The sequence below is a fragment of the Nymphalis io genome, chromosome 23 (genome assembly GCF_905147045.1).
Source record: "Nymphalis io chromosome 23, ilAglIoxx1.1, whole genome shotgun sequence".
Classification (NCBI taxonomy): domain Eukaryota; kingdom Metazoa; phylum Arthropoda; class Insecta; order Lepidoptera; family Nymphalidae; genus Nymphalis; species Nymphalis io.
The window spans coordinates 2790180-2807587 of record NC_065910.1 but is presented as its reverse complement, the minus strand read 5'-3'; the positions used below and the strand labels follow the sequence as shown (position 1 = coordinate 2807587).

The 17408-nt window shown below is 34.1% G+C and overlaps 1 protein-coding gene across 1 annotated transcript in view; it reads right to left on the bottom strand.

Annotated features, from left to right (window-relative positions):
- Window positions 1-14709, bottom strand: part of LOC126777444 (odorant receptor 67c-like) — a 28565-nt gene extending 13856 nt beyond the window's left edge. The window contains exons 1-5 of the mRNA XM_050500454.1: window positions 14542-14709; window positions 13314-13410; window positions 13021-13125; window positions 12227-12315; window positions 9329-9395 (exon numbers count right to left, since the gene is read on the bottom strand). Of these exons, the coding sequence (XP_050356411.1) occupies window positions 9329-9395; window positions 12227-12315; window positions 13021-13125; window positions 13314-13410; window positions 14542-14705 (522 nt within the window). The 5' untranslated portion in view covers window positions 14706-14709. The remainder of the gene's footprint in view (window positions 1-9328; window positions 9396-12226; window positions 12316-13020; window positions 13126-13313; window positions 13411-14541) is intronic.
- Between the last annotated feature and the right edge of the window lie 2699 nt (window positions 14710-17408).

The following is a 17408-nucleotide window of genomic DNA, read 5'->3' as shown; positions in this document are numbered from 1 at the left end:
TATTAATTCATTTGCAAGAATTAATCAAACGAACTACGCGCGAATTTAACCAAAACGAATGTTCTTTTAAATATAAAGTCCACAATATGAGTATATCTCACGATTGTCTCATATGCTTACAATGTAAGCAGGCCCACTGCATGCCGGCGATCCCGTGACACGCCCCCCCCCCCCCCAAAGATACGGAGTGAGTCCCGCTGGTTTTAATGGAAATTCGATTGCGCCGAAGGCGATTTCATATGGAGGATAACCGGCTCGGAGAACCAATGTTAGGGGTTACCCGGTAGTATTGGTACTGTGAGACTTCAAATTAAAACAAACGAGTATGTATTCTGGGATAGTGTAATTGTTTTCTAATACTGAATTTTTAAAAATTTATATTGTACTTTGAAAAAAACATTCTTATAGCGCGATGTAAAATACATCTAACACCATCTATAGACGAGAATATAAACTAAATAATATTAAGCATAATGTATTTCGATCTTGAACACACGTGAATGCGTTTTTCCAGCGAGAAAAAAAAGGCAACTGCAAACCAATGCAAAGAACGAAGCCGCTAAATGCCCATACGTATATTAATATGATTTGCCCATTTGTATCATTTGATACTTTAGTTTTATCACCGCGGCCGAAAGGTTTTGGAAAAACACAGTTAATTTCAAGAAGGTTAAAGAAGAAGATTGTTGTTCTATTTCACGAGACGAAGTCGAAAGAAGTTGGTAAAAAACTGTGAAAAACTTTTTTATATATTATTATACTCATTAGTTTAGTAAGAAATAAGGAAGAGCTTAGCTACCGCCTGTCCCATGTCAAACTGCGCGCACCACGGCCCTATATGAGATTAATGAAATGGAATCAATCGGAACATTTATATAAATTATATAAAAATATCCACTTCAATAGTAGTATTTATTTTACATTATTATTACATATAAAATAATAATACTTTATACAAATTTAAATATATATAAAAACTATTTTATCCCTAGAATCAATTTTTAAAGAATTTAATAAGATTTCAAAATATTTTCGAATTTGTTTAAAATTAAAATCAATTCTATTTTATTTTTTTTATTATTATTTATCTCATGTGTAGCAATGATTCGTTGCATTCCGTCGCACACGAATACTCGCTGCCACATTGCGTGCAGAAATCATTTTCATTTGTTAAACCTAAAATGAACCTTATTTCGTTGTCACAAGGTATACTGATATCTACACCGAGAGTTATAATTTTGTATTTTTACTATACCAATAGACCTCTGTTTTGTTATTCGAAAGTAGCCCTTATATCATTGGGCTTGAGGCGAATAACAGTACAAAGCCGCGTGGTTTTTAAAATCAAACCTTATTAATACAAGGCTTAAAGTAAAATTTTGATTGTTTTATCATTGAGGTTCACTTTGCAAATGTATGCTGCATTTGATTACCTTTAATTTGAGCTCTATTTTTTATGCAATACGGTAGAATGTATTCTTTTTATTAACATTGTAAATGGACCCTTGAAATCGCATCGAGCCGGCCGTTTTCTTTATCAACAACGTTGGTTAGAATAGTCTCACGTCTAGCATTCGTTGAAGATAGTGACCTAAATACACATAACGAGATTCTAGTTTTGGAAACATTTACAAGACGGTTATAAAAAATATATTAAATTCGATAAATTATTAATTATCTGTTCGAAATTCAAAATCTAGAAAAATATTGAGTTATTGTTTTTAGAAAATAGCGCCAAAATATGACAGCTATTTGTTGTGTTCACAAAATTTTAATATGTTAGATGACTGCCTACATAGAGGCCGTATGTGCTATATATAAGGGCGCAAATCCCGAGGTCCTGGGTTCCAGGTCGGGCCAATAAAAAGTTATTGGGTTTTTCTGTGGCATAATCACTGGTATATCGGATTTTCCGTCCCATTGGATGGAGTCGGAATAGAGAGTGCATCTTTGTTTGTACGCACTTGTGCACTAAGTACAATATGACCTGCGTAATTGGTTAGTATCCCTTGAGATTGGCTACCGTGGCCGAAATCGGTTAGGAGGACATTATCACCATGTTAGATACTTCACACTATTAATTGAGAAAATTTCACATGCGTTATAGCGTCGTTAACATTGTAACCTACTACGGCTGTATTTAATTAAATTTTGCATACAGTATAAATAAATTTAACCTCAAACATAGGCACACATATTTAAAAAATACGAAAGCACAGTTAGAAAAAATCACTCGCTACGTGTAACAATAAGTACGGTGATAAAAAAATAAGATTTCTGGTTTATATAACATTTTCATACCTATTCTTCGATTCCTTATACCTTTCATTATTAGTTTTAAGTTCTAAACACAGCAAAGAAGTATCTATAAGCGTTTGATAATATATACATTTTAATGTCAACACAAACAACACACTCTCTCTAATATCTGCTTCCATTAAACACCAGTCACCATGCGTTGCGTCCGGCTCTGATTATTCCATCACTATCATGTCTTGCACTATGAGATGTATTTTGAGTTTTGTGTCCTGTCTGAATACAATATCTTGTCGTTCTTTAACAGAAAAAAAAAAACAAAAATTTCAAATGAGGTTCAAGATTTTTGTTAGAAAATTAAAATGATTGCTTAATAAGGAACCACGTCTGATACTGCAGAACATTGTAAATAATATAATATCGATTCTGAAATATCTTAAAGAAAGGTAACGTATTGTTTAACGCTTCGGGCGAAAATGTTAGGCCGCCCTAAAATATCCACTAAAATGTTGTGACGAATAAAGTCTCAGTGCCGCTCCGGGCGATCACCCCCGATGCCCTTAGGAAAATACTCTTCCTGGAAATTATTCCGATATAATTTATTATGCTCTCTTATGCAAACCCTGTGTTATTTACGTATACAGATAGCCAGCATGCCACTTCGTCTAATCATTATTAAAAAATATAGAAATGGTTGTTACATTCAGACATTATTTTTTAACTACCAAACGCTTAAAAAAAGAAAACACAGTGTATTTTTCTAGCTTTATTTTCTTAGTACTTTCTTTCGTATTATTTATACTTAAGTTTGAGGTGATACTGTTTATATCTTATACAAAATTTACTTTAAAATATCGTAGTTAATTTTCTTCATTAAAATTGTGAAAAAAAATATTATATAACATAATTAAAATTAGCAAACAAACATTAGAAAGCTGCTGTTTAATTTTAGCGCTATTTTGTAAGATGAAAAAAATTATTAACAAATATTTTTTAGAATAATTTGAATTTAGAACATTTAATTTTAATTTATAGTAGATAAATAAATAAATTCATTCAAAGCGTAAATTATGCGAAAATTTTAAAAACTAGACAAAATATATACCAACCACGTCCGTGAAAAAATACCTGACTAACAAAAATTATTATTTTTTTAATTTTAAAGAAAAATATTTCTTTTCATCTCTTATTAAAATAGTATCATGAGAGATAATACTAGAATTAAAACCTCTTGGGCCAGACGTTATTATTTCTTCAGGCCATTGGGTCACTTGGTTGGACCAGCGTGAAGGCGGAAAGCGGATGTGGTAGGACCGGGAAACCTCACACGTTGAGAGAAGCCTCTGGCCAGACTGCGAAATGCTGAGTATTAGCAGTAAGAGAAAAAAAGAGAATAAATTTATAATTTATGTGTTTTTTTATAAGTATTAGCAGAAATTCAATACGAAATAATAATGTTAATAACACTTACAAACATATCATGTGAATTTCGTAGATACTTGCCTTTCACGCCGAAGGTTGTGGGTTCGATTCCCACCCAGGACAGACATTTGTGTGTATAAACATGTCTGTTTGTCCTGAGTATGGGTGTAATTATTTATATATCAGTTGTCTGGTTTCCGTAATGGCCCAGGAGATATTATTATTATTATTTGTCAACATTTAAATTTCCAATCAGACCAATAAGAACAAATCGGACTTTAAAAACTAATTGTTAACTAGTTTTGCAATATAGTATCTGAATTACAAATGAACGGACGGTCAATTTATGTAATATTTAAATGGTACCTTCTAAGAAACTAGACCGCAACAAGTCGACTGTATTTTTTCAAAATAAAGTAACAGCCAATTTAATATCTGTGGCTTATTTTTAGTTTCATGCAAAATAAATCTTATCTTTATTCATAACAGAGTTCGCGGTCACATCTACCCATAGACATTTTCGTATATTGTTAATTTTGGGAATCAAACGATCGCCTTCAAGTCGCCTCAAATAATAATGTATAAAAGAACAATTTAGATTAAAAGAATATTACCGCTGAGTTCTATCGCTGGTTTAGGTTCTTATCACTTGAGATGTTTCTTCTGAATCGATGGTAGATATTTGGTATTCAATAAACTGTTATGCATCTATATTGAATAAAGATTTTGTCTTTAGATTTAAATATGGCTTTTAATACGTTGCTAGCCATCTTTATTATGTATAATTGTCTCCTGAATACATTGGTTTACCCACTTAACAAACAACAATACGAGGACGTGATGTTTGAGCGTAGAATAGAGAGCGAAACAATAAATTTAATAGAGGGTATCGTTTGTGCAAGAGTGCACAAAGCCAACGACTGAACTTGTAGTTTATCAGACGAGCGAGAGTCTAATGATTGGTTATCAACTTGCCAACTACGAGATCCGGGGGATCAATTCTACTAACTCATAACGTTTTCGATACGTTCTCGATTCTATTCCGATTCGATTCGAAGCACAACTGGATCGTTTTGTTAGTTAAATAGGAAAACGGTTAAACGACAATAATTACGTTTCGATATAATCGCGATATTGACAATTTGTTTGTAGAATTTAACCCGGTTGTTGCGAGTTTTGTGCTTATATTATTAAACACTACATAAAAAATATATTTATTTGTTGAAACTATGAATGCATTTTTATAATAAACAAAATTAAAATGAATAGAAAAACAAAATACACATTACAAATTTATAGCAAAAACACGCCGTCTAAAAGATTGTCCTGTGGCATTGTACCGAAGACGCTGGCACTATTGCCTCTGCACCGCTAGACTCAGCCTTTGGGCTACATAAACGTCAGCTCTTGGGTCACAGATTCAACATTCAACACTTCATTCTGATTTACAATTCGAAGTAATATGCTGTCTAGCTAAAATAACCATAAAATAAATGTGTGATATCTATAATATTCTTAAACTTATGTAATGAATAATGTCTTATTGAAAACTTGTGACTTTTTTTTGTTATAAACTTTTTTAAATTAAATTATATATTAGACTAAAGTAAAAAGTCTCTTACAAGGTTTTGAAGTTGTGCAGCCGTAATGCATAATATACTCGTATGTTTGTAAGTATGGGGTCGTTCCAACGTTACGTAAGCGATGCCCGTTGTGGGGGTTAAGTACTTCCTTATTTCAACTGATAAGCGACAAGGGGAAAACAAAAATGTAACGTTCGATAAAACTGCAAGGGAATACAATATTTTCTAACTTTCTCTAAATCGACGTTTTGTTTAAATATTCCGTAATCCGTAATTCCGAAACAGCCTGTGAATGTCCCACTGCTGGGCTAAAGGCCTCCTCTCTTCTTTTTGAGGAGAAGGTTTTGAGCTTATTCCACCACGCTGCTCCAATGCGGGTTGGTGGAATACACATGTGGCAGAATTTCAGTGAAATTAGACACATGCAGGTTTCCTCACGATGTTTTCCTTCACCGTAAAGCACGAGATGAATTGTAATCACAAATTAAGCACATGAAAATTCAGTGGTGCTTCTTTTTTTTAAATATAAATATTTTTAATTATTAAATTAGTTACGAGCTATTGAAAAAAATCTAATTATAAAGTCTGTTCCGGTTTGAAGGGTGAGTGAGCCAGTATAACTATAGGAAGGTTAATATTTATTAAAAGGCCAAAGTCTATGGGCGTTATAAGAAATATTGCCAGCCTTGCAGAAAGGTTTCTTTTTAAAGGTTTCAAGCTTAGGATCGTATCTCACTTGTAAAATGTTGTAAGCGGACTTACGTTGATACGCTACTTTGATATTTGTGTCCTTTAAATGTTATAACCATAACATTCAATGTCGTATATCACTTTCTGACAATTTACGATTCTTTTTTGCGAATTTGCTCTTACACAATAGTTCCGCCGATTATTATATCAAAAATTATTGTAATAAAACATCACATCTCAAAAGTAAAATTGTATTTAATTTTGAATTTTTTCAAGCTAATATGCAATATTTTGCTTACAAAGTTATGACCTCGTGTGTTTGTGTGCGTGTATTGGTATGTATGTGTATGTGTGTGCAAAGATTAATAATTGAGAGTCATAATGAACTAATATTCAATCATACATTGTCTTCAGTAGAGCGAAATATGACCAGGAACGGCTTAGAATCTGAAATTAAAAAAAAAAGTAAACTAATTTGAAATTACTAACTACGTAGTGGTTATAATAATATCTATTAGCAGCTTTTTTTTATTTCACATCAGTAGGCATACCGGCAAATGGACCACATGATGGTTGACATTTCTTACAATGCCAATGTCTAAGGCCGTTTGGTGACCACTTACCATCAGGTGGCCCATATGCTCGTCTACCTTCCTATTCCAACCCAACCACCAACCAATGAGGCAGTCATCGTATTATTATATAGTGATAAGGTTAGTGCAAGCTCGTCTGGGTCAATAGCAGAGTTTTAAGTGTGCAACAATCTCTTTTAGAATTCGGTGCCCCAAGATTGTAATTCATTTTATTTTTTCATAGAATAGGAATGCGCACGAGCATATGGGCCACCTGATGGTGAGTGGTCACCATCGCCCATAGACATTGGCATTGCAAGAAATGTTAACGCTTACCAATGCGCCACCAACCTTGGGTACTAAGATGTTATGTCCCTTGTACATGTAGTTACATTGATTCAATCACCCTTCAAACCGAAACACACAAAATACTAAGAATTGCTGCTTGATGGTATAATATATGATGAGTGGGTGGTACCTACCTAGACGGGCTAGCACAAAGCTCTACCAAGTAAACTAAAAACTAGCAACTTTCCTTTTGACTGAGTATATGCCGTTTTTCAAATTTATTATTATTTTAGATAATGTATGCCATAAAAGTATATCTTATTATTAAAAAAAAAACATATAAATATTTTTAGAACATTGTGTTAGTATAATGTTGCTATGAAATAAGACTAACCACTCAATTGAGACTAAATATCTGAATCACGTCTAAAAATAGAGCAGCGCTACGAGTCTGTTATTTAGAATTGTTTTAACAAGGATATGCCACAGACAAAACAGACCAAATCGCTATTCGTAACAGTGCTGACTTTTCACGATTATTTAATTTAATCTTAAGATTATTTAAATAAATACATATAACAAATCAATAAAATACTTGACAAAGTAACGTCTTGTAAGCTACTGCGCACCCACCACTGGGCTAAAGCGTTTGAAGAAGTCCGGAGCTTATTCACGTGCTTTAATGCAGATTTTGCATTAACTCATGCAAGTTCGCAATATTTTGTATACCGCTGAGCATGAAATGTTATAAACAAAGTTGCAATTTCAATGCGATTCAAATTGAGACATATCAGACACCACTGAGCTTTACATTCCTTATTTGTGATTATAATAATAATTCATCTCGATGAAGTAAAACATCGCGAAGAAACCTGCGTATGTCGATCGAAATTCCGTCACAAGCACCAATGAAACAATGCTATTGTTCTGAGGGACAGTCCTACTAATCTATAACGGTAATATACGATACGATCCAAATTCTATTCCTCACGAAATTAAACTTCAGTGGAATCGTAATTACCATTTCTACTTATTTTTACTGGTTACGATACGTTTTCGATCGAACTTCGACCGAATTGCAACCGGATCGTTGTGTAGAATAGAAAAACCGTTAAACGGCAACGATAACGTTTCGATACGATTGCGATAAAGGTATTTGTTAGTAGAATTTACTGTTAAGTTTGTGTTGTTTTATTTTTGAAAATATTAGTACCCACTGCCTTTTTAATTGCTATTATTTTGATTGACCGATAAGCGATTGTAACGTTGCTTAATTTAATGTTCTGAAATAATTGAATGATGGCCCAGTGGTGAGAGCATGTGAATCTTAACCGATGATCGTGGGTTCAAACCCGAACAAAAGCACCATTGAAATTTCATGTGCTTAATTTGTGATTATAATTTATCTCGTGCTTGACGGTGAAGGAAAACAAAACATCGTGAGGAAACCAGCTTGTCTGAGAAGTTCTGCCACATGTGTATTCCACCCACCCGCATTGGAGCAGCGTGGTGGTATAAGCTCCAAAAACCTTCTCCTCAAAAAGGATGAGGCCTTAGCTCAGCAGTGGGATATTCACAGGCTGTTACTGTCCTGTACTGTAAGTACGGAGTATATACGTCTTATATAAAAGTTATTTTGATTTTTATCGAATTTTTATTTTTATTGTTAGTATTGACAAACAAACAAAACTTATTTTATATTTACAATAATATATTTATGCTAATCATGTTATTATTCAATTTAAAAAATTATTATACAGTAAAATTTAATACAGATGCAATAAAAAACAATTTATTATGATTTTATACGAAATACTTGAAGCAATAATCACCTAAAACTCTATAATTTATAAAATATTAATGGATACATCAACAATATGATATCTAAGTTAGAATAAATATTTATATAAAGAAAATAACTAAAGTTAAATAACCCGCGACACAAAATATTTTGTAATATCTATAAGGCTGCAAAATGCATATCCCGAGATACTAGGTTTTAAAAAAAATCTGTTTAAAAAAAGCCTGGAATTAGTAAATTGGCTGAACCACAACTATCGTCTCAGCAAGCGCCTGATATTTGAGGTCGGGTCGGTTGTCATCCGATCAGATTATGATACTGAGGGAATAAGGAATGTGTTTGCGCACTACTATAATCCCCTGCGCTGTTAGTTACGGCCAAAGCAGTTTATTCCCCATATATTTTATCATAAACTAAATCACATCGAACGCTACTTATGCAAGAGTGTGAGGCACGTGGTAACTAGTGCAAACTGGTTTATTTCGGTTTTAGCCTCTGTGTGTTACTACTACAAACGCAAAAACGTCTCCAAACTGATTTGCCTGTAGTCTTGATTAATCACCAATCACCATAGCTAGCTAAGACAGCTAGTCACAGTATATATGAAGCATCTTCAGGCATTGTCATTACGTACGTAGCTATTTGAATTGCGAAAATATGGTATATGTTTGGTCACAAGTCGTATTTAAATATAACTCCGTTTTAATTATACTTACAGTTGTAAAAGCGGTCAAATTAAGCACAGCGAAGTTTGCAGCAGTCACCTTACAAGGCTTACTAGCTCTGTGAATATAATAATAATAATAATGTAATAATAATATCCATATAGTAAAAAAAAAAGCCGAGATGGCCCAGTGGTTAGAACGCGTGAATCTTATCCGATGATCGTGGGTTCAAACCCGGGCAAGCACCACTGTATTTTCATGTGCTTAATTTGTGATTATAATTCATCTCGTGCTTAACGGTGAAGGATCACCGTTAAGATGAATTATAATATAATAAACATCGTGAGGAAACCTGCATGTGTCTAATTTCATTGAAATTCTGCCACATGTGTATTCTACCAACCCGCATTGGAGCAGCGTGGTGGAATAAGCTCCACAACCTTCTCCTCAAAAGGGAGAGGAGGCCTTAGCCCAGCAGTGGGACAGTAACAGGCTGTTACTGTAATAATATCCTGGGACATTATTCACACACGGCCATCTGATCCCAAACTAAGCAGAGCTCGTACTATGGAAACCAGACAACTGATATACTACATATACTACTTGTCTTATATAGATAATTACACCCAGACTCAGGACAAACAGATATGTTCATGCACACAAATGTGTGACCTGGGTGGGAATCGAGCCCACAACCTTTGGCTTGAAAGGCAAGTATCTACCAACCACGCCAACCAGCTCGTCAAATAAAATATATTGTCAATTAAAACATTACTTTGTTATTGAAGACATAATTACATGTAATTGGCAGTTTTATGGTTTCGAGTTAATTACTCATACAATTCATCCATTATTTATAGTTATGTCTTAAAACGTGAGATCTGAAGGTACCACCATGTGTACAGTAAAATATTGTTGCAACATTCAAAATGTTTATAAATGCGATAAAAACTGCGTCCACTTATGGCTTCGATTGTTCTATAATTAAATGATTAACTGAAATTGTATTAATAATATACGTACGTTTTTTAATTAAATTTGCTACAGATGTCGATGCTGATGTCGTGAAATGCGACAGTAGACATTTTAAAAGAATAACGCCTTGCGAAGTATCATTGACTAAGCAATAAGGGATAAAAAGTATTCGAATTATAAAAAATCGATTTACGAACCATCAATAACGCAATGGTTTACGTGCAGACTAGCGATGTAAAAAGTCCCAAGTTCGATCCTGACCTTTTGGGCTATTGACGTTCCATCTCCAAAAACAAGCTATACGCGTTATTGGAGAGGTAAATAAGAATATTAATAATTTCCTTATTGCAATTATTTATATAAAATACCAAAAAATCTATCACCACCAACTAAACAAATGACCATCTTTAGAAATGGCAAGACGTTATATCTAGAAAAAAAATGGGAATATATATACATACATAGTTTAAATGCTATGTGAATTAAATGGGTTGACTACCATTTGATTTTTTTTAAAGATTCTAAATTATTTAAAATTCGAATACCTGTCCAGCACTTAGCAACCGACATACTCTCAACACTATTTGCATATTCGTCTTTATTATATCCTCTTATGAAGAAAAACTTAAAGTTCATTCTTAAGTACTGCTTTAACATTTAAATATTTTTTAATTGTGTTGTTTATTGTTATATTATGAATATTTGTTCATTTATGATGCTCGTTTCATTATGGCGATCCTTGTCCGCCATGTTAGATTTATAGTGACGTCACACGGCCGTGGATACGGATCTGTGCCATCAGCCTATTAAGAACGAGGCGCCCTTTTTGTATGCATTTTGTGTATGAGAGTGTTACATTTAAATTTGTTATGAAAACTAATATATAATGTAAAAAAAAATTAATGTTCATGTTAACATAACATCGTAGATTTTTTTTAAATGTCCCAAAAAGCATTCACTCGAGGCCGTAAATAGTTCAATCCGCCCGAGGATTTTCCCGCGTATTGGGAGGAGCAGGTGTTAGGTATATAATAGCCTTAAGCTTGCTGTAGTCAAATTCCAACAAAATCGTATCAGTGGTTTAGTTAAAACGTAACAGACACACAGAGTTATTTTCGCATTTATAATAATAATAATTTATATAATATTAGTTTATATTTTAAATATATAATCAATCCTATCGGAAACACGAATGACTCAAGCTTTAGTGCTTCAAGGCTACTTTATTTATTAAGCAATCATCTCACGATGTCGCTGACGGTTGTTTGTAGAACTATTGTTGTCTTTTCGGAACCGGGAGTAGTTTTTTCGTAATATAAATTTGAATTTGACGTTTCCTTTCACTGTTCATATCTTTGAAGTGAAACATTTTATGCCCGCTGCACATTGAAAGCCGTGAAACGGAAGTCTAGATGGTTTCGCGGCTTCGCGTTTGCTCTTCGCGGCGTACATAGTCGATGTCGGTTTTAAGTCGAGTTACTTTAGTCGGTTAGTATCTGAATTTCGCCGGTTTTTCTCAGGGCTGGGTGTTTCTTTTCCAAGCCGTTAGTTCTAATTTGACTATCAATAAATAAGTGTAATTCTTCTGTGTTGAATAAAGTAATTTGATTTGATTTAGTGCCACGAGGCTTTGCGACGGGTTTAAACTTTTAAATGTAAATGAAACTGTGAATACTGCTAGTTCAGAGCCGCAGTTTTCGCAGAGACCACACGAATTGTGGCTGAAGTTCACGACCGCAATTCCTCGGCAAGTGTAGAGCCGGTCTTAGACGGTGATTCGATAATCGATAGTTGGACGAGAGTTTAGAGTACAATTTTAAGGACGCATCACGCTTAGACATATATCGTTAGAGAGAGAAGGAAGTAGAAGAGAATATGACGAAAAGATAAAGAGTAAGAGAGCTATACCTTTTAAGAAGTTATACTTCTTACCGCAATTTTTTAACTAATTTAAAGATCAGTCTTATATAATACCTAAATTGCACGAGGAATACACTTTTCTTGATATCTGGAGGGGCGTCGTACCATCGACAGTTATATACTGCGTCGCGCATCTTAGTACTCTATAAAGAAATGTGGTATTGTTAATTGTTATTTACATAGGTTGTATATAATTTTTTTGAACACACGGTACAGCCACTGGAGATAATTCTTCTAAACGTTGTTGGAATAAAAAAAGCATTTGACTAATCCTTCGTTTTTATTATAAAAAAAAAACATTTACTAAACAATTTAATCAACTGTGGCGGATATAACATACTTGGGATTTAATTTGTTCATTATTTATATTATTTAGCAAACCGTATCTAATGAGAATGACCTTGTTCTAAGCGGCAGAGAAGAATGCATCTCAATCGGGTGGTATTATTAACGCCGACTAAAGGTTTGTTAATTATTCTCCACCATTAGTCTGGCGAAAGGGCCTCAAAGGTCTCTTAGACTCATGAGATTCAGTCAAATCCAAGGCATCAATTGATTGGAATCGTGACATGCAAAAAATGAACGATGATCATTATGACCTTAGTAGTGTTTTTTTATATTAAACGTGACAGACGGGCAAATGGCCCACCTGATCTTAAGTGGTCACAACTATAACCTTGAGAATAAAGATGTTGTGTCCCTTGTGCCTGTAATTACACTGGCTCACTCACCCTTCAAACCGGAACGCAACAAAACTAGGTATTGCTGTTTCGCGTTAGAATATATTTAGAAGGTGAAATGGTAGTACCATTTCACCTTCTATTAATGAAACTAATAATAATTCTCACCGAGGCCATTAGCATATCTCCGTAGAAGCATGTGAGGGATATCTGCGTAAGGCTGACCACGAGGAACGGTATGAACGCCAGTATTGCGGTCGTCTCTGCTACGATCTAAATTCAAACAAAAAAAAATTAAAAAAGTTTGAAGTAAAAAGGTTTTATATATAAGCAATTTAATTTTTTTATCATTCGAAATTTAAATTTTTTTTGAGTACATTATTTTTTTTAATGTAAACAATGATTATTATTTATATATTTTTAGGTATACAACACATACTCACTCTAATTATAATATTTACCGTAATATTGAATCCACTTAAGCAAATTAAAAGCGAACTACTCAGTATATTGAATAAAGTCGATTTTGAATACAATGTCTCCAGTTGGTTTACTAACCTGTAACATGAAGATGTGTTCAGTTAACGAATAAATATTTACAGTTAATTTACAAACTAATCTGGGTCGCCATTGGAGTTTGCTTTGTGGCTTACAATTATATACTCTGGTGCACAAATTAAGACTTCCTGATTGAATTACGGCCACGGCACACAATATGAAGTGGACACACAATTAACGTAATGCACAAGCCTGCCTTTACACACTCGTCTTCCATCATATTCACATTGTGATAAAACCTGCATGTGCTGGATAACTATGAAGCAGAGTGAAGTAATAAGCTTCAACTCTTCTTCTAAGATCGAGGGTGGCCTTAGTATAGCAAAAGGACATACACAGATTTTCCATAGGAAGGCAATCCTCCACGTTCTGAGTGAGAACAAATGCAGATCCAATGTCTTTACGTGCATTTTAAATCACTGCAGTGTAGACAGTTGCAGCTGCTAAACCAACGAGACAGTGTCTCGTCATCATGTCCATGAACAGAGTACAGCAATAATACGCAAAAATCAACTATAGCACCAATCAAATAAAATAATTTTCTTGGTAGTAATGCTTTATGCAAGCCCGGCTGGGTAGATCCCACCCACACACCATGTATTCTACAACCAAACAGCAATACTTCGTTTTGTTGTATTCCGGTTTGAAGGGTGAGTGAGCCAGTGTAATTACAGGCACAAGGGACATGACATCTTAGTTCCCAAGGTTGGTGGCGCATTGGCTGTAAGCGATGGTTGACATTTCTTACAATTCCAATGTCTATGGGCGTTGATGACCACTCACCATCAGGTGGCCCATATGCTCGTCCGCCGACCTATACTATAAAGAAAAGTACATCTTTGTCACGTTAGCTGTCTCGTGAGTGTATAAAACGTTGACAAAGGAAATATCAAAGTTAGACCTTTTGAAAAATTATCTCCAAGATATAAAGAAAAAATAATAAGATCCGAATAATAAAACAAGGCATACAGCGATTGAATAAAATTATTAAGTAACTCTCCCATAGTGCTAATGTCTATGAGCGGTTCGGATCAATTACCATGAGGTGGCTCATTTGCTAGTCTATCTACCTATTTACAATTAAAAAAATAGAATCTTCTAGAAGTATTAAAACAAAAAAAAGAAACAAACTCAATCAATTCTTGATGTCTCCGTATGCACTTGCGCATCTTCTCTCTCGTCTCGTCGTGTGAAGCGCAAACGACGTTTTCAAAATGGTAGCCAAGTATCCGAAAATGCATTCGTATGTATGTACAGAATACATAGAAAAATGTATCAATCGCGAATATGTTCATACAAACATTGGTAGCTGAAAATAATTAATCATATAAGTAAACACATATAACATATGCATTTTTATAAGATTTTTTTTATGAAGCTGCGCAAATACTCATGCGCCGCAAATAATGGATATATATGTATGTATATCCATTTAACGTTTAGTTATTATTATTTTATAAGAAATGCATATTTCAATATTCATCGAAATCCGTTCAACGTTTTTGGTAATAGATTAACAAACTTCCAAGCATACAAAGTTTCTCATTTAAAACCAGCAAACTTTAGGCTGAAATTGTAGGAAAGAACGCTTGTAATTATGCCAATTAACAATGATTTTACAGAAAAACACTTTATGTGTCAGTCATACAAATACAATTCATACATAAATATATATTATATATGTATAATATGAAATTAAATACTAGATGTTTTTTTTTCTTATCAGTATAACGGCGCAGGTATGTTCACCGCCAATGCAATCAGAATGCATTTGCGCCAGAGCTTCATACCAAACATGAAAAAAAAAAACTAAAATTAGGCGGTAAAATACACAAAAGCACTACGCATAATTTGTTTTAAATGTCTAAATACGACAGATGTTTCTAGAATGTCATTGTTTTAACAAAACGGTTTCATTATTGTAATCGTTGGTTCATTATTGATTGCAGCTTCGTTTTTCAGTAAAGAGAATAAGTTAAGCGATTTTATTTTTATTATTTATAATCATACCGGTAATTAATTTGTGTTTTAACCTTTTTTTCATACCTCTAGTTTCTACGCTTGTCAAAGTCATATTTATTAAAATAACTAATTACAAAACGCTCATTGGTCGCCTATTGCGTCATCGACTGCCATCGACCAATAAAAAATAATATTGGAGTTAGTTAATTTGACATTGATCCTTGGTTGTTTACTCGGATATAACTGCCATAATATTATACCTATATATCTAAAATATTATATTTCTTACAAAGTATATAAAATTTCGATCCTTCGCTATCTTACTTCAAAAAAAAGCTAAAAGTAACAAAAACATTTATAATATTCGACAGGGTTCCAATTCAATGAGTTTATAATGGTTACGATACGTTTCCGATCTCACTTCGACGGAACCGCAGCCGGATCGTTTGTTAGTAGAATAGGAAAACGGTTAAACAGCAATAATTACGTTTCGATACGATTGCGATAAAGTGACAATTTGTTAATAGATTTCCAATTAGCCAGTAGATACCAGTGATGAATGAAACGATATAATATCGTTATATAGTTTAGTTATCTAAACAGGATATAACAAGTTTGCGACGAAGATCAGGGAAAATTGACGAACGATAGTGGGGAATCTGGTAATACCACTTTCTAGACGTGGCTAATTTACGCCTGTCTCTTCATATGTTTGGGTAGATCCAATGGCTAATGTGATGCTGAAGGATAACCTGTAGCACCAGGTCCATCCTTCCATTTTTAACTACATCTTTTTTTTTATTGACCTAGTATAAGGTATTTTTACACACACACTATTGTCCCGGTTTTTCATCATGACACGTCTTCCATTCGTCTCCCTCGTGTTTGAGCGTGTGAGTGCGTTTGCTTTCGCTTGTTCGTTGTGTCTAGCGTTTATAAGGTTTCCTTGAGAACTACTGGTGGGATATTTTGGAAGCTCTAGTTGTTTGGGTTATATTCGAAGCTGAATAATCTGAAAGTACGTCCGGCATGAACTCTTTTTTTATCTCGCTGGAAAATACGCATATGCAGGTCTCAACCGTTGGTTTTGTGATGCGGACTGCGACCAGAAAACCCGCTAAAAACCAGCGCTACCCATTCCATCTCAATCCATCATATATTCCATCTTGGGGACGTCAAGCGTATAACGTGACATCCAGGCGGGTCTTGTCTGAACCCTAACATAATAATTTATCTACTAATGCAATAATATTATTATTGATGTCATTACACACCTACTAGCATTTATGCGAAATTATAACTACAATTAATAAATATGAAGAAAAACATATGAAATTGTAAATACTACCCAAATATCATATATGGACCACCGAACAGCGAAACTTAGCATTGTTGTGTTCCGGTTTGAAGGGTGAGTGAGTCAGTGTAACTGGCACGGAGACATAACATCTTAGTTCCCCAGGTAAGTGCATTGTCGATATAAGAGATGGTTAATATTTCTTACAATCCTAATGTCTATGGCGGTGATGATCACTTACCATCAAGTGACCCACAGTCTGCCTTCCCAATACCATAAAAAATATAATATTAATTATTAATACCTACAAATTAAGTTCGACGTCACAAACACTCGTACTTACTAGACCAAACCTGATGAATATACATAAATCCCCATATTTTCGTATTAGCGTAGGCGTCAAAGAAATACTTAATTAGAAAGGGTAACTTCAAATCTGCTTCTCCCTTGTAATAGTAATCATAGGACATCAACATGAGTGGTAGAGTCGAGAAAATAACAACCACCACCGCAGAGCAAATGTACATAAAACTTATAACGAAATTCAGAAATTTTAATGATTCCTTCACGACTTTCCTTTCAAATATTTCGTCTTTATTTTCAGTTTTATTCGATGCATTCGGATGCATGTTTCTTAATTTTTCAACTGTGGAATCCAATGTGCTTTTATTCAATATAATAGGTAGTGATTTCGCTGTCGCTAGCAAACAGATCGTGCTGCAAGGGGCGATCATAGACA